Source organism: Peromyscus californicus, unplaced genomic scaffold, assembly GCF_007827085.1.
Source record: "Peromyscus californicus insignis strain IS unplaced genomic scaffold, ASM782708v3 Scaffold_7__1_contigs__length_154581171, whole genome shotgun sequence".
In the NCBI taxonomy this organism is placed as follows: domain Eukaryota; kingdom Metazoa; phylum Chordata; class Mammalia; order Rodentia; family Cricetidae; genus Peromyscus; species Peromyscus californicus.
The window spans coordinates 119,022,861-119,049,969 of record NW_026294595.1 but is presented as its reverse complement, the minus strand read 5'-3'; the positions used below and the strand labels follow the sequence as shown (position 1 = coordinate 119,049,969).

General features: G+C 42.4%; 2 protein-coding genes across 3 annotated transcripts in view; both read right to left on the bottom strand.

The window, feature by feature from the left end:
- Kat14 (lysine acetyltransferase 14) overlaps positions 1 to 1,401 on the bottom strand; it is a 34,736-nt gene extending 33,335 nt beyond the window's left edge. For both annotated transcript variants that reach the window (XM_052723752.1, XM_052723753.1), the window contains exon 1: positions 1,126 to 1,401. In XM_052723752.1, coding sequence (XP_052579712.1) covers positions 1,126 to 1,387 — 262 coding nt within the window. In that variant the 5' untranslated portion in view covers positions 1,388 to 1,401. The remainder of the gene's footprint in view (positions 1 to 1,125) is intronic.
- Positions 1,402 to 1,501: 100 nt separating this feature from the next.
- LOC128101046 (protein PET117 homolog, mitochondrial) lies at positions 1,502 to 9,953 on the bottom strand. Its single transcript, XM_052723754.1, has 2 exons — positions 9,528 to 9,953; positions 1,502 to 1,819 (listed from the first exon to the last, which is right to left on the bottom strand). Exons 1-2 carry the CDS (start codon positions 9,621 to 9,623, stop codon positions 1,673 to 1,675), a joined length of 243 nt encoding a protein of 80 aa, XP_052579714.1. The 5' UTR covers positions 9,624 to 9,953; the 3' UTR covers positions 1,502 to 1,672.
- Positions 9,954 to 27,109: the final 17,156 nt, after the last annotated feature.

Here is a 27,109-nt window from a genome sequence, read left to right as displayed (position 1 = left end):
CACCTTAAAAATCTACCCTGTGAGGACAACAGAAAAACCAGAGATTTGGGGTGGAACCTAGCTTTACTAGATAGCTAAGAAGCAAAAACCAGGTAAATAGTCAATTCTAGGTTTGTTTTCTATCAACTGTTACTATTAACTATTTACAGTAGCTATTAATTTGAACAACTGAATCCATTTTTAGCAGAAGCCTCCACATACCAGAAACTGACCCACCTCACTAAGTGTGTTACTGCTCCATTTCACTAGCTATAAACTCTTACATAAAGCATTCCTCCAGTACACATGCCTTTTCTGTCTCTTGCCTGATGGAAAATGCTGTGTGGCTAAGGATCGTGATGGCTGGCAAAGCATGAAGCAAGCAGCTGAAAACCTCAAGATCTGTGCATTGTGACTCCTTCCAGCAGATAAGAGGCCCAGAGTGGAAAATAAGCCTGGTCTAAAGGCAGGAAGCAAACGTCTTTGCGCTGCCAGTTCTAACCTCTCATCAGAAGACAACAGCAGTATCCCACAAATGTCAACTATAACACAGTAGGTTCTGTGAACTTGAACTTTAATTCTATACTGGCAACAGAATGTGTCCCCCAACCCACAGCATATTCTTGTTAGGAAAATATGGCCAATTCCTTAAGTAACACAGGATTCTTAATTTTTCTTGGGCGACCATCCAGAATGTTAATTTAACAATGGGATAGTGATCAACAATTTTCATTAATACAAATGTGTTTCTGTGAGGATGGAAAGATAACGCAGCAGTTAAGAGCACTTACTGCCCTTGCAGAGGATACTGGTTCAGTTCTCAGCACCCACACAGTGGCTCACAACCATGTGTAATTACAGTTCCAGGGGATCTGATGTTTCTTCTGACCTCTGCAAGCACTACATGCACATGGTGTACATACACTCAGGCACACACACATACATATAAAATAAATGAATGTCTTAGAAAACTAAAAACAAAATAATGTGTTTTCATATATATTTACATTTGATAAACTAGGTTAATAATAATAAATATAATAATTATCTTTTTATTCAAGTCTATTTTATTAGTGTTTTTCACAGACTGGAAAACAAACCATCACACAGGGATTGACCAATCAAAGGAATTGAGAAGCTCCTTACTAGCTGGGATCCATTTCTGGCACTTGTCACAGAAGTAAGACAGCTGCTCTTCCATCCACGATACATCTCCTTCATCGCTGTTGAGGGAATCCCCACTCTGGTCGTGAGATAAGTCCACAGATGCCTGATCCTCTGATTCGACAATCAAGAGAGTCTCTCCCTCCACCTCACCTTCCTCCAGCCCTTCTGAGGTAGATGTTCTTGTGGCTTCATCATCATGCCGACTTAGCAGTCCACCCAGGTGGATGTTACTCTCCATCATTCCCTGCTCACAAGCTCTCCTAAGCTGACAGGGACTGCTGCAAAATCTCCAGACAACTTCAGAAGGGCATCTGCCCACGAGTACTTTATCCACACAGAACAGACTTAAAAGAAGTGATTTAGAAGACAGGATCCACTGTCCTTTATTTAATAAAGTTTAAATGGACAGTGATTTGGGGGGGAGGGGACAGATCTCACTAGCTATTCTCTATGGACACACACACTCGTGCACATACCCACATATACACACGCTAACCCAGCACTACCCCATCAATTTTTCACAAAGTCAAGTGTTTGGAGATCCTTTTTTCAACATCTTCTCTCTTTCTGCTTCAAGTTGCTTAGTCAAAATAATCTGTTCTCCCAAAAGACGAATGTTTTCTTTTTTCTGATTTTGCCTCTCAATGTCTCTAATCACTCCGTCACGAAGCCTCTAAAAACATAAGAAGCAGATTTTTAGTTACCCCCTGAACAGGTGGCTCCCATCCTGTGCCTCCAAATCTAAATAACAGCACCACCAAAATACACTCAAAATGTTCCGATTTCAAATACCCAATTACAATTTTAACTTCTGTACAATGTAAATAAAGAAACCACCAAGTAAATCTGGTAATGTGTTATGTTAATACTGAAGTGACTTCTTACAACATTTTAAGAATCCCTGAACATAGAAAACTTAATAGGAATTAATGAAATATAAAAAACTGGCACTATGTTGAATTTTATAAATTTAATTGCTAAATAATACTTTTTTTTTTTTTGGTTTTTTGAGACAGAGTTTCTCTGTGGAGATTTGGTGCCTGTCTTGGATCTTGCTCTGTAGACCAGGCTGGCCTCAAACTCACAGAGATCCGCCTAGCTCTGCCTCCAGAATGCTGGGATTAAACGTGTGCACCACCACCGCCTGGCTCTAAGTGATACTTTTAAAATCTGATGAGTTAGTACAGCAAAACTGTGAACTGCCTTCCTATAAGCAGTTACCTGAGACAGACGCTAAACATCAAGAGAAAAAAAGACAGTAAGAATGTGAGAAAATAAAGGACTTCTATCATGAAAAGGCAGAAATACAAAATTCCCAATCAATTACAATTAGAAAGAAAAAAAAAGTACAATTACCAGTGAAAAAAGTAAGTTCCTCAACGGTCATTACCTTAGTAAGTACTAAAAACAATCTCAGAATGTGACCCTGGTGCCTAACATGAAATTTAAAATGCCCACTCAGTTACTATTATGAATATTTTATACTTTGTAGCTCACAAGAGTACATTTTTAACAGAAGCTTCATGAGATTATTATTCTTATTTTTTTCACTTAAAAAACCTGAATTCTACTTTATGTATATGGGTGTTCTATCTACAAGTTATGCCAGTACAGTGCCTGTAGGGGTAGAAGAGGGTGTCCAATACCCTGTAACTGGAGTTACAAATGATTGTGAGCTACCACATGGGTGTTGGGAATCAAACCCAGGTCCTCTGCAAGAGCAACTAGTGCTCATAACCACTGAACCATCTCTCCAGTCTGTGTGTGTGTGTGTGTGTGTGTGTGTGTGTGTGTGTGTGTGTGTGTTTATTTATTATTTTATTTTTATTTTTATTTTTTAAGTATCTTTCTATGTAACCCTGACTGTCCTAGAACTCCCTATGTAGACCAGGCTGACCTCAAATGCAGAGATCTGCCTGCCTCTTATCTTTATTTTTAAAGACTGGCCTAAGAAAGAATTGGAATCAACCTAGTTGTCCACCAACAGATGAATGGATAATGAAAATCTGATGTGCACACACACACATGCACACACACAATAGAATACTACTCAGCTCTAAAGAAAATTAAAGTTAAAAAATTTGTAGGAAAATGATAGAATGTATAATATTGAGCAAGGTCATACAATTACAAATAAAGAAATCTCATATGCAGAATCTAGCCAATGATATTTGTATATATACAAACAAATGCACATGTGGGTATAGTATAATCTGATGGAAAGAGAACAAGAAAGGCTATACAAAAGGGGATGAGGAAGGACTGAGTGGTAATAGACACACATTATAAAAGAGAATATAAGTTAAGTGTTTTTCTAGTTCTAATTCTGTCATGGATTTTCTGGGTTTGGTGGCAAGTGCATAAAATATATTTGATATCGAAAGTATAAAATTTAATGTGAAGCTCCACAGCTTCTGTTCTGAATGCCTACTCTAACCATAGTATAGAAGGGCTGGAGAGAGAAGGGCTTAAGTGCGCTTGCTCTTGCAAATGACCTGAATTCAATTTCCATGGCAGCTCACAAGTATCTGTAACTCCAGTCCAAAGGGATGCGATGCCCTCTTCTGACCTCCATGGGATCAGGCATAAATGTAGTAGTGCTCATACCTACATGCAAACCTTCATAAATATCAAACAATAAAATAAATAAATAGGGGCTGGAGAGATGGCTCAGAGGTTAAGAACACTGGCTGTTCTTCCAGAGGTCCTGAGTTCAATTCCCAGCACCCACATGGTGGCTCACAACCATCTGTAATGAGATCTGGCTCCCTCTTCTGGCCTGCATGTGTCCCTGCAGGCAGAACACTGTATACATAATAAATAAATAAATAAATCTTTAAAAAATAAATAAATAAATAAATAAACTTAAAAACTATAGAAGTTCATTGAGCTGTACCGTCTTTGAGTCTCATTAACTTTGGTGTGTGATGTTTTTTATTTATTTGCAAGGGTTTTTTGTTGTTATTTTTACAATAAAGTTTATTTAAAAAAAAAAAAAAAGACTCACCTAGTACTTGCTGAGCCTCTTCCAGGCCTATAGCTTCATTTGCTACACAAGGGAGTTAGGAAATTTAAGAGTACAGGGCTCAGGTCCAGCATGGTAGTACACATCTTCAGTTCCAGGCCAGGCAAAACTACATAGGGAGACTTTGTCTCAAAATAAAATAAAACCTTAAAAGAAGAAAAAAAATGCCTGGATGGACACTTAACTGAAATTCAATTTTTGTTTTGTTTGAGATGAGTTCTTGTAATTAGCCCAAGTTGACCACAAAGTCAAGATCTCCTACCTTAGCCTCCCAAGTACTGGCTCAATCTTCTTTAACCCCCAGGTCTTGTCACAGTGTTCCTCATACCGAGATACAGCACAAAATTCCTTCAATACTTATCTCCCAGCTCCTTTTGGAGGACATCAGCCTGTGCTGAGAGATTCATCTCCACCCACCATTCCTACCTTCCTTCAAGAGACTGCCTCACACCTCTAACTCCCACTTGCCACACTAAACTAAGATCTGGCTCCACGTTAGCTTCATGTCAACTTGACCTAAGCAAGAGTCATTTGAGAAGAGGGAACCTCAATCTAAAAAATGCCCACACCAGGCCGGGTGGTGGTGCACACCTATAATCCCTGCACTCGGGAGGTAGAGGCAGGCGGATCTCTGTGAGTTCCAGGCCAGCCTGGTCTACAGAGCGAGTTCTAGAACAGGTTCCAAAGCTACACAGAGAAATCCTATCTTGAAAAAAACCAAAAAACCAAAACCAACCAAACAACAACAAAATGCCCATACAAGACTGGCCTGTGGGCAAGTCTATTATGGAATATTCCTTTACACTATGTGAATATATGTCACTGTGATTGGTTTAATAAAGAAGCTGACTGGCCTATAGCTAGGCAGGATAAGGTTACAACCACACTGAGGACCCTGGGAAGAAGAGGGGCAGGGTCTGAGGAGACACCATGAGACACTGAGCAAGGATGGGAAGTACGTACAGAAGATAAACGAGTCTCGGGGCAGCACACAGATTAATAAAAATGGCTTAATTTAAGTCATAAGAGCTAGATGAAAATAAGCCTAAGCTACCAACTGATCATTTATAATTAATATTAAGTCTCTGTGTGTTTTTTTGGGGGGAGGCTGGCGGGACAGAAAAGTCCACCTACAGTCTATGGCGCATTTTCTTGATTAGTGGTTGATGTGGGAGGGCCTGTCATATTGTGGGTGGTGTCACTCCTAGGCAGATGGTCCTGGGAGTCTAAGAAAACAAATTCAACAAGTCAAGAGCAAGCTAGTAAGCAGTACCTCTCCACAGCCTCTGTGTCAGCTCCTCTCCCGGGTTCCTGGGCTGTTTGAGTCTCTGTCCTCACTTCCCTCAGTGATCAACTGTAATACAGAACTGTAAACTGAAATAAACCTTTTCTTCTCCAAGTTCCTTGTGGTCATGGTGTTTTATCACAGCAATAGAACCAAATCCTAAGACAGACTGGTACCAGAAGTGGAGTATTGCTATGTTAGATCTGATGGTATTTGAGGGAGGAAGGTTGAGATGGCACCTGAACATGGGCTGTAAAAGTTGCTGAGTGCTCAGAGTTCAGAAGGTTGTTCTCTGGGATCTTTGAAGATAAGAGTGTTGAGAGAAATGCAAATGGTGGAGGCCAGCTTGTGAAATTAAAAAGGGAAGTTTTGAAAGTCTTTTAAAGATTATATGAAGGCTGTGTGACACTTTGAAATGAGAATATATGGTTCTAGTCAGCTGGGGTTTAAGAATCAGCTGTGATTAGGAAGATACCAGCACCACTGGAGTAGATCTATACTGGGACAATTTACAAGGGTTGGCTGCAGCTGAGAAATCAGCTCTGATTAACAGACCAGCATCAGTGAGGTGAAATCTTCAGAGAAGTATTTCCTCAGGGTAGGAACACAGAAGCTGTGGTCCAGAGGGGGCCAGGACTGTACCTTTGGTGATGTGTAAGTCTCCCAGGGCTTAGTTGAAGTTTAAGCCCCAAGGATCATGGAGAGAAATGCTTGCACCACATTTCAGGGTCAGTCTCTAAAGAGAGCCCTGAAGAGGTTATTGGGAGCTGTACAGCCCAGTTGCAGGGCAGACCCCAATATTTTAGAGATGCCAATATCATTGAATAATCACCAAGAACAGCAACTGCTGTGGAGTAGAGCCAGCCTGAGCTTAGAAGGCCAGTTTCATGTGCTGTAGATGGCAGAGCTAGAGAAATGACAAGGCCCCTCAGAGCCCAAAAGGATGGTGAATGGGTCCCAGATGTCAAGCACTGAACTTTTTACACTAATGTTTTTGGTTTTGCTTTGTTCAGAATGTAACTGTGCCCTGGTTCTTCCCTACTGGAGTAAGAAAATATTTAACTTATTTTTGATTTTACAAGAGTCCACAATTAAGAGACTGGATATTTTAGAGAAGGCTGAACTCTGAAGGAGACCTCTGATGTTTCAAAGAATCTGAATTTGGGCCAGAAATGGTGGTACATGACTTTAATCTCAGCACTCAAAAGGCAGAGGCAGGCAGACCTCGTGAGTTAGCAGCCAGCTTAGTCTACAAAATGAGTTCCAAGACAATAAGACAGTTTAGAGCAGTGGTTCTCAACCCGTGGGTTGCAACCCTTTTGGGTGGAAAGACCCTTTCACAGGGCTCATTTAATACCACCAGAAAACACAAATATTTACACTGCAATTCATAACAATAGCAAGACTACAGTTACGAAGTAGCAGCGAAAATAATTGTATGGCTGCAGTCGCCACAACATGAGGAACTATTAAAGGGTCACAGCATTAGAAAGGCTGAGAACCACTGATTTACAGAGACCCTGTGTCATAAGGAAGGGAGGGAGGGAGGGAGGGAGAGAGGGAGAGGGAGAGGGAGAGAGGAAGGGAGGGAGAGAGGGAGGGGGGAGGGAGGGAGGGAGGGGGGGAGAGAGAACCTGAACTTTTTAAGACTTAAAGACAGGGACTTTTAAAGTTAGGAATATGTTTTATATTGTGATACTGACATTAATAGGAGATCTTGAGAGTGAACAAAAAGATCACACTTTAATAAGTGATATGTTTGTGTCAAGCTGACAAGGGATCAATTGTGCCGTTTGGTTTTTATCAACTTGACACAAACCTAGACATACCTGAAGAGAGAATTTACGAGTGTGTGTGTGCGCGCACGCAAGTGTGTGTGTGTGTACCCCTGGAGCTGGAATTACAGGCAGTTCTGAGCCATCTAGCATGGGTGCTCATGGGTCCTTAGGAAGAACAGCAGTGTTCCTCACTGCTGAGCCATCTCTCCAACCCCTGAAAGATGGAATTTTAACTTAGAGAATGCCTAGGACTGGCCTGAGGTAAATCTATGGGGTGTTGTCTTAATAAACGATTGATATAAGAAGGCCCAGCCCATCGTGGGTAATGTCACTCCTGGACAGGTGGTCCTATCCATGGACACATGGTCCTGAATGTACTGAGCAAGCCAGGAGCAAGCAAGCCAGAGAGCAGCATTCTTTCGTGGCTTCTCCCTCAGTTCCTACTTCCAGGTTCCTGCCTCAGCTTCTTTCGATGACGGACTTTGATATGAAACTGTAAACTGAAACACATCCTTTCCTCCCTAAATTGCTGTTAGTCATGGTGTTTAATCACAGTAACAGAAACCCTAAGACAGCTCTTTACTCACCCAATTCTAACATCTGGAGCTGTGATTCCTGCAGAATCACTAACATCCTCAACTTACCATAGGACTACACCCAGAAAAAACCCTTAAGAAACTGAAAATAACAAAGTCAAAAGGTATACTGAGTCCACCTAACCCACCGAATGCCAGGACTCAGCAACACACTATCCTGCAGCACCCTGGGGACTGTGGCTTGTTCAGCATCTAGAAAGAATCCTACCATTTATCCCCGGCCTGGGAAAATACCCAAATTCAATATTCAAAGAAAGTTTCACTAAATACAAACCATATTGCTTTCCTATTGTCACAGTCAAAACCAAGTTGAACTGTCTGTAAGTTAGGGACCATCTGTACTTCGTTTCTACTAAGTAGCTTAAAGACATTGTATGTAAAGTGAAAAACACCACGCCTGGTGTGGGGTAGACAGAAAACAAGTCATTATTTCATTGATTGCTGCCTTGAAGTTTTCAACACATCCACCATAGCAATCCTTCCTTCCTCGATGTTAGATGGTAAGCTGCTAATGAATATCTGAAGGAGAGGCTATTTGGTCGGCCTTTCTTACCACTAACTTCCACAAAACACCTAAAACTTTCTGTTCTTCCACATTTCCATCCTCAACCCTGTTTCATTAAAGCCCTTGGCATAGCTTTGGAACATAGCTGAGTCTCCATGCTCCCAGAGATCTGGTTTCATTGGTCTGGTCACCTTGTAAACATTTCTCAGGAACATGGCTTGAGACAAAGCTCTAATTCCAACCCACTGTCTTCAAAACACATCAGGATGATACAGACATCCTGTCCTATCCGCCAAGTTTAATCAGCACCACCATCTTTTCCTTTTCCTCCTCAGAAGGAAGTTGCTTACTTCTACTCTAAGATATCCCTATGGTACAAGACTTTAACCCCAAATCTCTAATCTCTTGTGTGCCTCTAAATCACTGCGTATCCCACCCTGCGCCTCAAAATTCTTAGGACATTTCAAGATTCCTCTCGGCTTTCTAGATTGTGGATACCGAAGTCAATGGGGCTGCTCACTCTTGATGCTTTCAGTTCATTACTCTGCCTTTGGCACATCCGGTTCAAGCCAAATACCTGTCAAGGTGTTGCCTGAAAGGCCAAAAACCAAATACTGGCCTGCGGACCGTAGCTCCGTTGTAAAAAAAGAACAGACTCCAGAGAGGCCATCATGAACTATGCGTTCTCAATGTGCCTAGTGCACTAACCGTTGCAAACTTGAATGAGAACATAAAGAGACCGTCGCAGACCAACAAGCCAGATATTCCCTGAAATAAAAGCATCAAAAGAACACGTGGAGGGTGCTGTTTGTTTTTTTTTTTTTATCGTTTTCGGAACCGACTTTGCATAGCAGACTGTTCATTTACGCAAAAATTACAAAAATCTCAAGTTGCCTTGCTCAAAGGCACAGGGGATGTGCTGGGAGCCGGCTGCGTTATCTCGGGACTTAACAACTACTGGGTATTGCTTTTGTGGGCTGTGGTGCCCCCGGGCCTCGTGCTCGCCCTACCAGCGCTCTACCTCAGGGCTACACCCCAGCCCCGAGGCTTCCGCCCAAGCCTTAGGCCTCGTGGCTGGGGAGAGGAGTCAGAACCCTGGACGCGCGCGCCCTCGAAGCCCGCCCGGCCCGCCACGCGCGCGGGGACCGCTGCGGGCTCCGCGCTCCGGAAGGCGCGCTCACGTGACACCGACCTGCCGGTCCTGCCGCTGCTTCAGATGCACGCCGGCCACCGTGGCCGCCGTCAGCAGCACCGAGAGGCCCAGCACCGCCTTCGAACTCCTCGACATTCCCGCTCTGGGCCGCGGACTCGCTCCCGCTCACGTCCCCGCTGCCGCCGCCGCCGCTTCGCCGCCGCTGCCGCCGCTGCGGCAACGGGCCAGGCTCGACCCCTCGAGCGCAGAGCCGTCGCAAGGGCTCTGTCGTCGCCAGGCTCGAGCAATCGAGCGCCGAGCGTAGCCCCTGCCCAACTTCGCTTCGCGGCTTCCAGTGGGGCCCTGCGGCAGGGGGATTCCCCGTTTGGGGACCGCCTCCACCAGGAAGTCGTTGTGCTGGGCAGCTTTGTTGACGCGTGGGTCTGGTTGGGAGGTACTTGTGGAGTATGTGCGGAGGACAACTCAACGCTGTGGGGTGACTGATCAGACCCTGAATTTTCTTGCAGTCTAAAAGTTGGGTGGTTGGTTTCTTGTTATGCAGCTCAGACTGGCCTCAAACTCGCAATCCTTCTGCCTCAGCCTCCGCTACATGTCTCCTACTCAACTCCAGTTGGGAAATGCGCCGGGTCAGCAAGGACCCGGAAATGTGTAGCCGGTTTGTCTTTGATTCCCTTGAAGCCTGCCAGAAAGGCAAGATCCTTATGTCATACTAATCAGGAAAATTAGAGACTAGAGTAGTTCACAAGAAGCTAAGGATGGTGTCATTTGCACTTCCCCCTTAAATTAAAAAGAGGCTTGGCTTCCCAGAACTTTTAAGTATTTAACCGAGCTGCCGATGAAGAACTGTGTATCACTAAATCACTCCTACCCACGAAAATACATATTCAAAGCTTCGTCAGTGAAAGCAACCATAGACGATGTTGATAGGGCTAATACAGCTTTTCCCAGGGCTTCTCCAACATTCACCTCGGTTCAAAATACAAGTCTTTAATCCCAGCAGAGGCAGTTGGATCTCTGTGGGTTCAAGGCCAGCCTGGTTTACAGAGCAAGTCCCAGGACAGCCACTACACAGAGGAAATCCCATTTTAAACAAACAAACAAATAAATAAATAAATAGATGTTGAAAAATGTAGACCAATGTTTATCAACCAAAGCAAAATGTTTTGTATAATTATTATTATTTAAGTTAGTGGCTGAGTGACTACATGCCATCAGACACTGAAAAGCAATGTATTTACTTTTGAAGTTTCTACTAAATAAGTTTTCTTGTTTTCTCTCTCTTTTTTTTTTTTTTTTGTTTTTTTTTTTTTTTTGTTTTTCGAGACAGGGTTTCTCTGTGTAGCTTTGTGCCTTTCCTGGAACTCGCTTTGGAGACCAGGCTGGCCTCGAACTCACAGAGATCCGCCTGGCTCTGCCTCCCGAGTGCTGGGACTAAAGGCGTGCGCCACCACCGCCCGGCCTTGTTTTCTCTCTTTTATGCCAAGACCTTCCAAAGAAAGCATCGCTGATGAACACATTATTTTACCGTGTTCAGTTAACTCCTATGTTTGAGGTACACCTGAAATGCTAGAAGAGTATGTGGGAGAGCATGTGACAGGGCAAGACAGTGCAGGGGTTCTTCCATCTTGTATTCTTGCTGAGGCCATTTTAGGGTTAACTAGAATTTATTCTCCTTGATGGAGAATCCTGTAGAAAGTTACCCAACTCTATTCTAGGAATCCAAGGTCAAGATGCCCCAACTAACTAATCTTAGCTTCTGTCAAACTGCTTGCTTGCACAAAACCTCCCCCTGAAGCTGCCATGTGAGACACCAGAATGTGGTTTCGCCTTTAAAAACCCCTTACCCCAAACACTGAGTACTGCACTTGGGTCCCAAATACCTAAGTGCAATCACAGCCAGCTGGAATAAAGATACTTTATTCCTCTCAGTTACCTATAAACTGTGTCTCAGTGGTCATCTCTGATGGGCCCCCCATAGCAGGCTTATCCCAGGAACCACATCCCTCAGAGGAGGGAAAGCTATAGGCAACTGTGGTCAACAAGAAAGAAGGTGGAAGAGACTACCCAAACATCATCAGGGCTCCCTATTTTGGAGTGACAGGACTCATAGATTCCAAGTACTGACACCCAAGGACAAAATTGTAGTTTAAGGATAAGAAAAGATAGCCTTTTCAACAAATGGTGCTGAGAAAAACTGGATATCCACATGTAGGTATCTCACCTACCAAGCATCCTGGCCCAGCCACATAGCACACTGTAATGTGTTAGTTGGTCCTTCATGGTTATGAGGCTCTCTGGCAGCTGTGACTTGCTACACTGTCTGGCATCAGGAGAAGGGACTGCAAGAAAACATTAAAATTCAAAATTGGAACTGGGTGTTTAGCTCACTGCTAGGCTCCAAGGCAGTTGCTTCCCTACTGAGCAGATGTCATTCAGATGTCACAGTATCACGAAGTCTAAAAATGTTAAGTGGAGACATCCTAAGTTAGACACCTGTACATGATTTGACAAAGTTATTTCAGATTCAAAATCCATTCAGAGCATTAGAGAACAATGTCAATTTTTTCAGAGTTAATAAAAGGAAAGAGTTGTTAGATCCTTTAAATATGATTTAAATATACTTAAAAGTTATCTACCATTGCTTATATAAGCACTGACTTCAGTTGACATACAATACTCTTTGTTGGCTAACACATGGAGCAGCTGGAACTCTCTGTACACCTGGACCCCATAATCCAGCAAATGATTCACACAGCCAGCAGAGCTGCGTGCATATGTCCTTAAAAGACAAGGTAAGGCAAGCCAGGCATGGTATGCATGCCTTTAATCCCAGCACTCAGGAGGCAGAGGAAGGAGAATCTGAGTGTGAAACCAGCCTGCTCAACATAGTGAGCTCTAGGACAGCCAGGACTACTGACCCTGTCCCAAAATAAGTGAATAAGTAAATGTAAACAAATAAAAAAAAGATAGATAAGGGATGGATAGATGGATCAATGCTTAAGAACAATGCTTGTCTGGTGTAGTACCTACTTTTCAGGAGTGGCTCTGTGCAACATTTATTGGCCTCCTGAAATTCATTTAGCCCCCCCTTTGAAGATACCTTAAAATTTATGAGCCTGAATGTAGTCATCATAAGACATTAATTATGCTCCTGTTTTTTCTTTATGGTTCTTAGTTGTTCTTTTACAGAGCTGCCAGCTTAAGTTGTGCTGGGATCAAGAAAAATGGGCCCTGGTGGTTCGTGTTCCTGGAGTTGTATCCATGCCAGTGGATGTCCACACGCTCCAGAAAGAATTTGACATTGATGCTGCCGTTGTTGCTGTTATAGCAGTGGCGGCCACCACTGCTACTGTTTCTGGGATTACCATTTCATAATTGCTTACTACAGCTAGCACAGTGGAGACCCTGGCAGCAAAAGTAGCTACCACAGTTAGTTAATCTTTCATTCTATTGGGCATGATAAATTTAATTCAATAGTTATATACATTTCGATTGGCTTTGAAAATTATAATTTTATAAACTCAAGTTCCATTTGCTTTTAGGATACCATCTTACAAGGACTCCAACTTGCAGTAAGGCTCGTTAAGGAAGGGAATGGCTCAGTTGCCTTTAGCCTACTGGCTATGGGTGGGATAGGACCTCTGTTGGTCTCTTCTGTGTTGAACACACAGATTACAAGCCCAGTGCCACTTTGAGATCTTTGGCAGCAATTAACTCTGCAGCTCACACGTGATTGAGCCTGTATGATAATGAGTATTCAGAGACGGGTAATATCTGGGGGGCACTCACCAACCTAAGACAGAGCGCCTGTGTGGCCTGGGCAGGTGTCTCCATGACGGGTAAGGTGACCTGCTGACGTCCCATGCAACCTAAGTCAGAAGCTCATTTTTTAGTAAAAGGGGGACCTGAAGGGTCCTGGCCCCTGTTTTGGGTAACTGTTGCCTTGCTTGCTGACCTTGACCTTGATATCCTCCCTATGCTAATTCCCTGCCGGGTTCCACCCTCCTGAATGCTTAAGGGAAGTTCCTTGTCTGTGTATCCTACATAATGGGTGTTAACAGCTTAGATGCAAGATTGTAAAACATCAGTAGTGAACTTCTGCCCTCCAGGGTTCTCCCATTGTGCTGTAAGCCTGTATTTAAGACCTCTTCCCTCCTTCAATAAGCAGCATTTGGCATTAAATAAAAAAGAAAGAAAGAAAGGAAGGAAGGAAGGAAGAAAGGAAGAAAGAAAGAAAGGCCAAAAAAAAAAAAAAAGAACAATGCTTGTGGGGCTGGAGAGATGATGCAGTGGTTAATTTATGGTGCATGAACTTGTTCACGCAGAAGATGCAGGTTCACTTCCCAACACCACCCATGGTGGCTCACATCTATACATAATTCCAGTTCCAGGGGATTCAACATCTTCTGGTCTCCAGGGCACTACATTCACGTAGTGCACAGCCTTGCATGCACACAAAATGCCCACACACAAAATAATAAAATAAAATTTTAAAAAAAAAAACAATGCCTGATCTTCCAGAGGACCCACATTCAATTCCCAGCACCCATGTGGCCACTCACAATAATTTGTAACTGTGGTTCCAGGGGATCCAATGCCTTCTTCTGGCACCAAGGTACACATGTAGTTCGCAAAAATACATGCAGGCAAAATACCCATACATATAAAATAAAATAATAATTTACAAAATTTAAAGATAGACAAATGTACACCAAACACAAAAGTAAACGTTAAAATTATTTAATAATGTAAAATAAATATTAAATGTATACCACCCAAACATTTATCAGCAGGAAAAGGGACAGGGAAGCTGTGAGATTGTCATATAGGCAAATACTAAGTGGTCTTAAGAAACAATTAATTCACTGGGTAGTGGTGGCGCATGCCTTTAATCTCCGCAGCTTGGGAAGCAGAGGCAGGCAGAGCTCTGTGAGTTCAAGGCTAGCCTGGTCTACAAAGTGAGTTCCAGGACAGTTAAGGCTATGTAGAGAAACTGTGTCAAAAAAAGAAGAAGAGGAAGAGGAAGAAGGAAAGAATTCCTCTTATACAAAGGGATTCACAGGAGAATTCACAGACCTAATGCAAAATGCAAGAATCCAGACATAAAAGATTGTATCTGCATAAATTCCTTTCCAGAAGAGACTATCTTGGGGACCATGTTGGGGTCAGGAGAGGATATATCTTCCAGGAAAAATGTGAGAGGAGCTTTCAGGGATGCTGATATAATTCAGTCTCTTCATCTGGGTTATTGGTCCTGGCTGTCTGCAAAATATGATCCAGTGGTGACTTTCAGCTATGTGCATATATCCTATGCACAGTACACTTCTATCCAAATCTTGTATAAAAATAAGAATAGTAAAAAGTGGCTTTTTAATTTTTTTTTTTTTTGTGTGTGTGTGTGTGTGGTTTTTTGAGACAGGGTTTCTCAGTGTAGTTTTGGTGCCTGTTCTGGATCTCGCTCTGTAGACCAGGCTGGTCTCAAACTCACAGAGATCCGCCTGGCTCTGCCTCCTGAGTGCTGGGATTAAAGGCATGCACCACTACTGCCCAGCTTTTAATTCTTTTTTTTTTTTTTTTTTTTTTTTTTTTTTTTGGTTTTTCGAGACAGGGTTTCTCTGTGTAGCTTTGCGCCTTTCCTGGAACTCACTTGGTAGTCCAGGCTGGCCTCGAACTCACAGAGATCCACCTGGCTCTGCCTCCTGAGCACACAGACTTAGAGTTTAACTTCTGAACAATGACTATACATGATGCCAGCTCTACTACAACCTAGCACTATTAGAATAAGGAGGAGAAGGAGGAGGAGGAGGAGGAGAAGGAGAAGGAGAAGGAGAAGAAGAAGAAGAAGAAGAAGAAGAAGAAGAAGAAGAAGAAGAAGAAGAAGAAGAAGAGAGCCTGGAAAAGAATCAAGAAATGAGAGTTCTTTTGAGGAAACACAGCTATTGTCCCTTGAAGGAACAATGCACTCAAACCACACTCCAGCCACTTTCACTCCCTCAAGGGCAGAGACCTAAACTGACTCCTTAATGCAATATATAACTTGGCTGTGTCCTTCAAGATTTGAGTCAGGGCCAGGTACCCTCAGCAATTATGGAAGAGTTAAGTTTGAAGTCATTTTGTCATAGGGAATACTGATTATCAGTGGGAGGCAGAGGGTTAAGGTAGAATCTATGGTGGGCAGCGATGTGACAGGTAGAGGCAGAGGCACAAGGAATAGTTTGAAGATGGTGTGGTAGTGGGGTTGAGAATGTGGTGGGGGCAGGCTGGGGAGCTTTGTTTGGGAAGAAGGTGGAGGTGTCAAGAGAGCTGGCATCAGTGACCAGCATTACTGCACATTTCACACTTCAGCATCAGCACCAAATGATGGCAGACATCCGATCTTGGGCAGCCCCAAGACACTATTTTAAGTGTATGAGGCAAGCAAGGATGATCAGTGGATGGCTCTGAAGTAGACAACACAGGTACCAACGATGGAGTTCCATCTTCAGGCTGAAGCTTTGAAGGTAGCCATAAACATATAAGGACCCATAAGTCCTTTTTCCTTGGGGTTTCAACCAATATTGTCCAGATGGCTCCAGAATTGGCCATTTGGCCCTCACGCTCTTTTGACAGAACCCATTAGCATGAGTTTTTAATACATTCAAAAATATGATAGACTAGCAGATTTGGGGGGTTTTAACCAATTTATTTGATGTATATAAACATTTTGCCTGCATGCCTATATGTGCACCATGTGTATGCCTGTTACATGCTCTTAAATTGGCGTTATGGGTGGTTGTGAGACATCATGTGGGTGCTGGAAATCAAACCTGGGTCCTTTGCAAGAGCAATAACTGCTCTTAACTGCTGATCGACCTCTCTAGCCCTCTCCCCGCCATTTTATTTATTTTTATTAGCTTTTAAAATCAGCACACAAAGTAATATGTGTAATTATTGCTTTTCGAACATACTGCTTGAGATAGGGTCTTAACTATGTAACCCTGTTTGGCCTGCAACTCACTATGCAGACCAGACTAGCCTTGAACTCAGAGATCCACCTGCCTCTGCCTCCCAAGTGCTGAGATTAAAGGCGTGCACCACCACCACCCAGCTCCATTTTTTGTTCTTGTTGATCTTCCCTGACTCTGCTGCCTCCTTTCCTACCCTCCTTTCTACTGGTTCCTTTTCTATCCTTCTAATTCCCCCGACACACACACTTATGTTTTCATGTCACATACATTCTTTTCCAATCTGTTCTGTGACACTATTCATGCGGGGATGTGAACAAAAACGTCTACTTACTTACAGGAGCAGAAATGACTCAAAGACTGCTGAACACCAAAAGCCCACCCCAGCATGGGTGACAACTGATAAAAGCTGGAACCCTACTCATAAGTGGATACTAGATATAAAGCAAAGAACAATCAGGCTGCAACCCACAGAACCAGGGAGGCTATATAGCAGGGGGGACCCTAGGATGACTGTGGCTTATAGTAAGTTTTGGTTTTATTCAATGACTGGGCAAGCCTCAATGAAACATTTCACTATTAGGATAAGAATTTGTACTGTATCAAGCTAATAATAAATAAATAAATAAACAAACAAATAAATAGGGAAAATAAACAAATAAATAGCAACAGTAAAAAAAAAAAGCTGGAACCCTGGAGCCCGCTGCCCAATTTGCAGACAGCTCAACACGTTAGAGTGTCTCTTTCACACAGCTCTGGCTGTCTGAGCCTCTTCTAAGCAGCTGCATGGTCTCTGCCTATTTCAGGTGGCTTGGCTGGTCCGAGAGTCTTCTGGGTAGCTCAGCTTAGCTGGGAGTATCTATCTCTCCGCAGGCCTTACTGCTTACATATGAGAAGGGGCCTTCCAAAAACCTGGTCAGCATCAGGGACATCCTGTGGCTGTTGAGTTGTTCACTTCCTGAGTTTAAGGAGCTTGCTTGCAGGATGGTCTGTTTCACCTCCCCAACATCCTGTTGTTTTACCTCCCCTTCAATATCATGTGTCCTAAGAGGCTTCCCTCAAAAATTGAAAATTTTAATCTCAGAGGAAATTTTTATCCCCATCCCCTCACAGACCTAACTTGTGTATATACCAGTGTTTCTTCTATGATATCTCCATGCAAGCATCTGAATTTATAGACAGTAAAGCAAAAGTTGTTCTCATGTCCCCATCTCTAGGCCCTTACCACTTACTTATCTGTAAACTCTGGCTCCAGCAAGTGAATGTTTTAATCACTTTTTTTATTACTTTGATAAGGCAATTTAGGCAATTTATAAAAAAAAGAGTTTATTTATTATAGGGGGCTTTCTCACAGTTTCAGAGAGGTAGAGTTCATGATCATCGTGGTAGGGAGCATGGGGGTAAGCAGGCAGTCATGGTGCTGAGAGCTTACATCTTCAGGTAACAGCCATGAAGTAGGAAGAGAGAGCCAACAGGAAATGGCATGGGCTTTTGAAACATCAAATTCCAAGCCCAGTGACACACTTCCACCAACAACACCACACCTCCTAATCCTTCCCAAACAGTTCCACTGACTAGGGACCAAGCATTCAAATACACGAGCCTGTGGGGGCCATTCTCCTTCAAACAGCACATCAAACAACTTGGCTTTCCCCATCACCATCTACTACACAGCTGTTAAGTCAGTATGTGTGGAGAGGAGGAGTCTCAGGATTTTAACCTTCCACTCCATGGTAAAAATTTTATCAACTAACTATCATGCTGGTGTGGGGTTTCATTGCTATTATTTTGTGATCCCATTCATTCTAAAGTTTTGTGACCCATATTCATTCTACAATTACTGAATGAGTATGGTCTCCCTACATCCTGCGTTGAGGTTTCTTCTTCTGTTTGTGAAACAGATCTTGTCGTAGCTTGGACGCCTTCCTGCTAGCAACTTTTTCCTGCAAACATGATGCAAACAGCATGCATGACCCTCTCTGTTACTCAGTACACCTTTTTTTTTTTTTTTTTTTTTTTTGAGATAGGATTTCTCTGTGTATACTTGGCTGTCCTGGGACTTGTTCTGTAGATCAGGCTCACCTCGAACTCAGAGATCCACCTGCCTCTGCCCCCTGAGTGCTGGGATTAAAGGATTAAATATATTTTGTATCTTAAATATATTCTTAAATATATTTACACCTCTCTGCTGGATTTATCAGCTTGAAATGATTTTTTTTCTGGTCTTCAGGTCTGTCTTAGTTAGGGTTACTATTGTTATGATGAAACAACATGACCAGGTTGGGGATTTAGCTCAGTGGTAGAGCGCTTGGCAAGGCCCTGGGTTCAGTACTCAGCTCCAGTTTAAAAAAAAGAAAAGAAAAGAAACAATATGACCAAACACAACTTGGGGAGGAAAGGGGTTATTTATCTTACCCTTCTGCATCATTATTCATCATTGAAGGAAGTCAGGACAGGATCTCAAACAGGGCAGGAACCTGGAGGCAGGAGCTGATGCAGAGGCCACGGAGGGGTACTGCTTACTGGCTTGCTCAGCCTGCTTTCTTATAGAGTCCAGGACCACATGTCCAGGGGCGGCCCCACTCACAATAGGCTGGGCGCTCCCCCATCAATCACTAATTAAGAAAATGCCAACAGACTTACCTGAAGCCAGATCTTATGGAGGAATTTTTTAAAATAAGGCTCCCTCCTCTCTAATGACTCGAGCTTATGTCAAGTTGACATAAAACTACCAGCACAAGGGCCAAAGTTGAAAGAAGTCAGCAGATATAGCCGCCTTACTGTCTGTGTCTCTTTCTTATTCAACTCTTGTTAGCTGTGTCATTCAGTGCTGCTCAGTTTGTTTGTTTGTTTGTTTATTTATTTGCAACTTAACACGAGCTAGAGTTACCTGGAAAGAGGAAACCTCAACAGAGAAAGTGACACCGTAAGACTGGGCTGTAGGTAAGTCTGGGAGCGTTTTCTTGATTAATGATTGATGGGAGAAGGCCCAGCCGGATGTGGGTGATACCACTCCTGGGCAGGTAGTCCTGGGTTGTATTTAAAAAAAAAAAAAAAAAAAAAAAGCTGAGCAAGTCGATAAGAAGCCAGTTCCTCCAGGGCCTTGGCTTCAGTTCCCGTGTTCAGGTTCCCGTTTCTGCTTCTCCCTGAGTTCTCTCTAGGACTGGGACTTGTAAGCCAAATGAACCCTTTCCTCCCTGAGTTAGTTTTGGTCAGAACGTTTTATCACAGCATAGAAAGCTAACTAGGTTGACTTCCCTCGCCATCGGTTTATGATATTTATGCTTCACTCCATGACCATAATTCCTGTTTACTTTTGTCTTACTCCTTTATTTTAAATGGATCTGGTGGCCATTCCCAGTGGTCTGAAGACATTTTGCCTTATCTCTCTCTCTTTTTTTTTTTTTTTTTTGTTGAATTGATTTTGTGTAGTGATGCATTTTTATTCCCATCACATTTGCTTTTGTGAAAATTCTGTAAATGCCGCTGTTGTTACCATGGAGATCACATAAATTATCTAAGTTATATCATCTGAATTGATACACACAATTTGAGTCACAAAGATCCTACTCTTATAAAACTTTCCACTTTGTTATTGATATTAAGAATTATGACTTCATGCAATTTAGCCAGGCATGGTGATACACGTCTTTAATCCCAGCACCCTGGCGGCAGAGGCAGGTGGATCTCTGTGAGTTTGAGGCCAGCCCGGTCTACAGAGAGTTCCAGGACAGCCAGAGCTAAATAGTGAGACCTTGTCTCAAACAAGCAAACAAACAAAAAAAATCATGGCTTTATGCAATTTTATTCTCATTAACATCAATTTATAGGTATGTGATTTTTTTTAGATTTATTTATTTTATGTATATGAGTGTTTTGCTTACATGTATGTATGTGTATCATGTGTGTGCCTGGTGTCTGTGGAGGTTATAAGAGGGCTTAAGGCCGGGCGGTGGTGGCGCACGCCTTTAGTCCCAGCACTCGGGAGGCAGAGCCAGGCGGATCTCTGTGAGTTCGAGGCCAGCCTGGGCTACCAAGTGAGTTTCAGGAGAGGCGCAAAGCTACACAGAGAAACCCTGTCTCGAAAAACCAAAAAAAAAATAAATAAATAAATAAAAATAAAATAAAATAAGAGGGCTTAAGATCCCCTGAAACCAGAATTAGGGATGATTGTAAGCCACTGTATGGATGCTCTTTAACCAATAAGGCATCTTTTTAGCCCCTGTATTTGTTTTTAAATCCTGTGGAAAATTAAAAGGGGATGTGTAAACTAAGATTATAACTGATGTTTTGTTTTGTTGTTAGACAGGGTCTCATATAGTCCAGGCTAACCCTAAACTCATTATGTAGCTTAGAATGACATTGAACCTCTGATCTCCCTGCCTCTATGTTCTGAGTGCTGAGATCCCAGGCATGTGCACCACATTCAGCCTATTATTATTATTATTATTATTATTATTATTATTATTATTATTATTTGAGAGTATAATAATCTTCTCTCTGTAGAAGAGCAAAGGCAGGGCTGACAAGATGACTCACTGAGGAAGAACTCTTGCTACTAAGCCTGATGTCCTGAGTCTGGCCCCCAGAACTGACACAGTGGAAGGAGAGAACCAATGCCTGCAAGTTGCCCTCTGACCTCCACATGTGTGCCATGGCATGCTCAGTCACCCCTTATTCACATTTCCCTTTTTGAAATTTCAGGTATGCATGGTCAACGGTAACTTAAAAATATTAAGTAGAAAATGCCACAAATAAACAATTCATGGGGTTTTTTTAATTTTATTTTTTACTTGAAATGATTCTCTCCTTATGTGGTCCTGGGGATCTAATTTAGGTGGTCAGGCTTGGCAGCAAGTGCGCTTAGGCCCTGTGCCTTCTCGCCAGCCCCAATTCATATTTTAAATTGCATGCCATTCTGTGTAGCGTGAAGCAGTCTCATGTACGGGACCGTGCTCCACCTGTGTAGAATGTGAATTAGCCTTTTATCCAGTGTGTCCACTCAGGACTCACTGGGAGCTGTCTTTGGTATCAAACTGACTGTCCCTACATTGCAATCCTGTGTTCGCCCAGCCTACTTCACTTCATAAGGTGCCTGAAGAGCATCGATGCTATGCTTGAGATGAATAGAGAGAAATCACAGAATACTTCTTTAAGTAAAAAGGGGAACGTTCTCAACTTAAAAAGAAGGAAACGTACGAATGCTGAGGTTGCTAAGATCTACAGGAAGAACAAATCTGTCTGTGAAATTGGGAAGTAAAAAGAAAGCTATGCTAATTTTGCATCCCAAGCCACCAAAATCACAGCCAAGGTGCTTGGTAAGTGCTTAGTTATGATGGAAGAGCATTGGCTTTAGATGTGAATGGGGAGAACACCACATATAAGATATTTGGTTGCATTTGATTGCAGCATAGACTGGGGCTTTTGATACATCCACAGCCCACGGAAGGAGATTACTGTGAACTAGAAACTCCAACTACGTGAAGAAAAAGAAAGGTGGGGTTGGTCAGATGGCCCAGTGGGTAAAAACACTTGCCATGCAAGCCTGATGGCCAGAGTCCAATCCCTAGAACCCATGGTGGAAGGACAGAACTGACTTCTGAAAGTTGTCTTCTGACTCCTACAGACATGTCACACACACACACACACACACACACACACACACACACACACACAGTCTTAGTTAAGGTTTCTATTGCTGTGATAAAGCACACCATGACCAAAAGTAACTTAGGGAGTGTCTGTGTTAGGGTTTCTATTGCTGTGAAGAGATACCATGACCACAGAAACTCTTAAAAAGAGAACATCTCATTGGGGTGGTTTACAGTTTCAGAGGTTTAGTCAGTCCATTATCATCATGGCGGGGCATGGCGGCATGCAGGCAGACATGGTGCTGGAGAAGGAGCTGAGAGTTCTATATCTTGATCCACAGGCAACGGGAAGCAACTCTGTACATTGAGCATAGCTTGAGCAAAGGAGACCTCAAAGCCCACCCCCACAGTAACACTTCCTCCAACAAGGCCACACCTACTCCAACAAGACCACACCTCCTAATAGTACCACTCCCTGTGAGCTTATGGGGGCCAATTACATTTCAAACTACCACTGGGAGGAAAGAGTTTATTTCATCTTACAACCCACAGTCACATTCCATCACTGAGTGAAGTCAGGGCAGGAACCCAAGTCAGGAACCTGGAGGCAGGAGTTGATGCAGAGGTCGTGGAGGAATGCCGCTTAGTGGCTTGCTTGCTTCTCTTGGAGTGCTCAGTCTACCATACCTTCTTATACCAGGATCACCAGCCCAGGGGTGGCAACACTCACAGTAAGCTGGGCCCTCCCGCATCATTTATCAGTGAAGGAAATGCACCATAGGCTTGCCCTCAGGTAAATCTGGTGGGGACATTTTCTCAGTTGAGAGTCCCTCTTCCAAGATGACTCCAGGGTGTGTCAAGATGACAAAAACTAACCAACACACATATACACACTAAGTAAAATACAAAATTTGAAAAAGCCTATTGAAGAAAACAATAATTGAAAGAAAAGATATGATTTTTTTTCTTATTTGTACTTGACCTAGGAGAAAACAGTTTATTCAAAATCATGGCAACAATGTATTGGATAATATAATTTTTTTCTTTCTTTCTTTCTTTCTTTCTTTCTTTCTTTCTTTCTTTCTTTCTCTCTCTCTCTCTCTCTCTCTCTCTCTCTCTCTCTCTCTCTCTCTCTCTCTTTCTTTCTTTCTTTCTTTCTTTTTTCGAGACAAGGTTTCTCTGTGTAGTCCTCCCTGGCTGCCTTGGAACTGGCTCTGAACTGGCTCTGTAGACCAGAGCTGGCCTCTAACTCAGAAAACCTCCTGCCTCTGCCTCCCAGTGCTGGGGTTAAATGCATGTGCCACTCTGCCAGGCTTGTTTCTGGTTTTATTTTTTATTTTTATTTTTTTACGATTTATTTATTTATAATGTATACAGTGTTCTGCTTGCCTGTATGCCTGCATGCCAGAAGAGGGCACCAGACCTCATTATAGATGGTTGTGAGTCACCATGTGGTTGCTGGGAATTGAATTCAGGACCTTTGGAAGAACAGCCAATGCTCTTAACCTCTGAGCCATCTTTCCAGCCCTTGTTTCTGGTTTTAAAGTAGAGATGAGGGCCAGCAATGAACCTCAATAGCTACCATGTTCATAGATAGGGGACTCAGTACTGTCAAGACATCACTTCCTCCAGACTTGATCTACATAAACAAATGCACATAGATAAATATTTATTTTAATGAAATAAAAATCCCAGCCAGTCAGTTTTCACATATTGACAAACTTATCCTAATGTTTATGTGCAGAGACAAAGAACCCTAAAGGGCTGTGGGTATAGATCAGTAACAGAGCTATGGTGATATTTTATTTGTATTAAAATGTTATTTGTATGTTAATAAATAAAGTTCCTCGGGGGTCAGAGCTATTAGCAAGCCATAGGAAAGCAGGGCAGTGGTAGCGTATGCTTGTAATTCCAGCACTTAGTAGGCAGAGCTGGGTAAGTCTCTGTGTGTTCAGGGATACAGCCATTATTGGATACACATGCCTTTAATCTTAATACCAATCATGGAAAACCTGGAGGCCTATACAGACAGGCTGTGAGGAGGCGGTCATGTGGTTGGGTTTACAACCAATGAGAAGGCAGGACAGGAACTCTATATAAAGACTTTAACACAGGGGTAGCTCTGGTTCGGAGAGGTAGGACACTGCAGGAGGAAGGGTAAGGTTTTGGCTCTTGGCTCTGACCTCTTGGCTTTCTTCTTTGCACTGGTTCTGTGTTTATTGTTTGATGGGAAGGTTGGATACATCTACATTTGGCGCCCAACGTGACAAGAATTCATTAAAAACCGATTGGCTTGGCTTGGCGGCAGGTCCGGTTTCCAGCCTGGGCAGCCCGGCTGCCTAGCTTGGGCCCAGGCCTGACTGACCCGCAGCTGGAACTGCTACAAACAACTCAGACCTGCCCCGCTGAACAGGGCCCCTGCCTGTAAAGCCAAGGCTTGACTCGGCTCAAGCGGCTACACTTTCTCTCTCTCTCTCTCTCTCTCTCTCTCTCTCTCTCTCTCTCTCTCTCTCGCTGGATTCACACCTCGAACACCAGGTGGCTGTGAAATTCCCTGGGATTCTACTGTTCTACCCAGACTTGGTAAGTCAATTAACATATCTATTTAAAAGAGAATTTTTTTCTACATTAAAAAAAAAAATGGGCTTTATGTGTACATTGGAAGAAAATTGGGCTTTGTTTGAAATTTTAGGCACTCTGACAATGGAACAACTATATGAAAAGATTAATATTGATCGAATTATTCAGTTTATTACTTTTCTTATCCTCATTTTACTATTTAAAAAGATCGTCAACTTAAGTGCCAGGATAACAGTCTTAGAAAAACTTGTTAAACCGGTAAAAATGAATTATAGAGAAATTCAAATTCAGACAGAAGAAATAAATAGTGAAGTTGTTTTAAAATTGGATCGTAAGGTTACAGAAAGAAAGCCAGTTTTCACACAATCACCCTTAATTTATCCAGTAGCCGTACAGCAGCTACCTGATGAAGAGAATGAACAAAATACTTGGGTTCCAGTTGAAATGTTAGACTTACGAAGATTTAAGGAGGCAATAGCATCTTATGGCATGCACTCCCCATATGTAAAGCAAATGTTAAACACCTGGTCAACTTGTAATAGGATTATACCAAAGGACTGGCGGGAATTGGCACAGGCTGTTCTTGAACCCGGACAAAATCTCCAGTGGAAAATGTGGTTCAGTAATGAGGCTAAAAATATAGAAAGACAATGGAGGGATAGCGGAATACAAGTCTGCCAGGATCAGCTTATTGGCGAAGGCCAATATGCTTCAGTACAAACACAATGTTCATATGATGTCCAAACCCTACTTCTATGTAAAACAGCAGCTTTGAATGCATGGGACAGAGTTGAAGAACCAGGAAAAAAAACTGAGTCATTTACAAAGGTTATACAGGGCCCCAAAGAATCTTTCACAGACTTCTTACAAAGATTGACTTCAGCAGTACAAAAAATGGTCCCGAATTCACAGGCTAGTCAGATAATAATTGAATCTTTAGCCTTTGAGAATGCAAATGCAGCGTGCAAAAGAATAATTAGGCCGTTAAAGGCAAGATCTGCACCTTTGGAAGATTGGATTAGAGATACAGTTAATGTAGAGGCTTATGACCATGATGATATGTGGGTAGGAAAAGCAATTTCAAAAGGTTTGAGCAATGTTAGATGTTTTGGATGTGGAAAGCAAGGACATTTGAAAAGGGATTGTAAACAGTTCATTCCTAGAAATAATGTTTATTCAAGGAACACTGGCAACAGAATGCCCCTTCCTTCTGGAGTATGCAGAAGGTGTGGTAAGGGAAAACACTGGACCAACGAATGTAGATCAACAAGGGACAGACAGGGTAACCCTCTGCCTCGAGCTTCGGGAAACTCCCAGAGGGGCCTCAGGCAGGCCCCCACAGTAAATCCAGTTCAAACCTTTCCTGCAGTTGTAGAGGAAACCCCTACTCAAAGCAACTAAATAACCAAATGTCTATTGGAATAAATCATGTTAGTCGAGATGATGAAACAGAGAAAATAGGAAATACAGGAAAAAACATAAAGAAAATTTTTTGGCAAACTTCTATTAATGAACAAAGACCAAAACTAACAATAAAAATAAATGGTGTTTTGTTGTCTGGTCTGGTAGACACAGGTGCTGACATTACCATAATTGCACCAGAATTTTGGCATCCAACTTGGCCTCTTCAGGAGGTAAACATTCAACTCTTAGGAATTGGGACATTATCTAGAGTGAAACAAAGTGTAAGATGGCTTGAATGTATAGGTCCAGAAGGACAGAAAGGAAAATTAAAACCATATATGGCTAACATAGCTATGAACCTGTGGGGTCGAGACTTGTTACAACAGTGGAATACTCAGATTAATATCCCTCCAATCTCAGAAACAAATCATAAATTAGTACATGTTTCTGAGAGAAATATTAAAAGATATTATTCTAATGAGTGCTCACCAGCCATCCATGTCATACAAGAACAGGGCACAACAACTGATAATCTTCCAAAAACATTAACAGCTCTACCTTTAAAATGGTCAACAGACAAGCCTGTATGGGTTCAGCAATGGCCTTTAACAACAGAGAAACTCCAGGCTTTACAAGAGCTGGTGGAAGAACAGTTAAATGCTCATCATATTGAAGAATCAACCAGCCCTTGGAATTCTCCTGTATTTGTTATAAAAAAAAAATCTGGTAAATGGAGAATGGTAACAGACCTTAGAGCAATTAACAAAGTAATTCAGCCAATGGGCTCTTTACAATCTGGAATTCCTTTACCTACTCTGTTACCAAAAGGCTGGCCTCTCATAGTTATTGATTTAAAAGACTGTTTCTTTTCAATACCCTTACAAGAAAAAGACAGAGAAAGATTTGCTTTCACAGTGCCTACTTATAATAATTCTCAACCGGTTAAAAGATTTCAATGGAGGGTTCTCCCACAGGGAATGTTGAATAGCCCAACTTTGTGCCAATATTTTGTAAAACAGCCATTAGAAGTGGTACGTAAAAAATTTCCTAAATCTATAATTTATCATTATATGGATGACATTTTATTAGCTGATTCAAATGC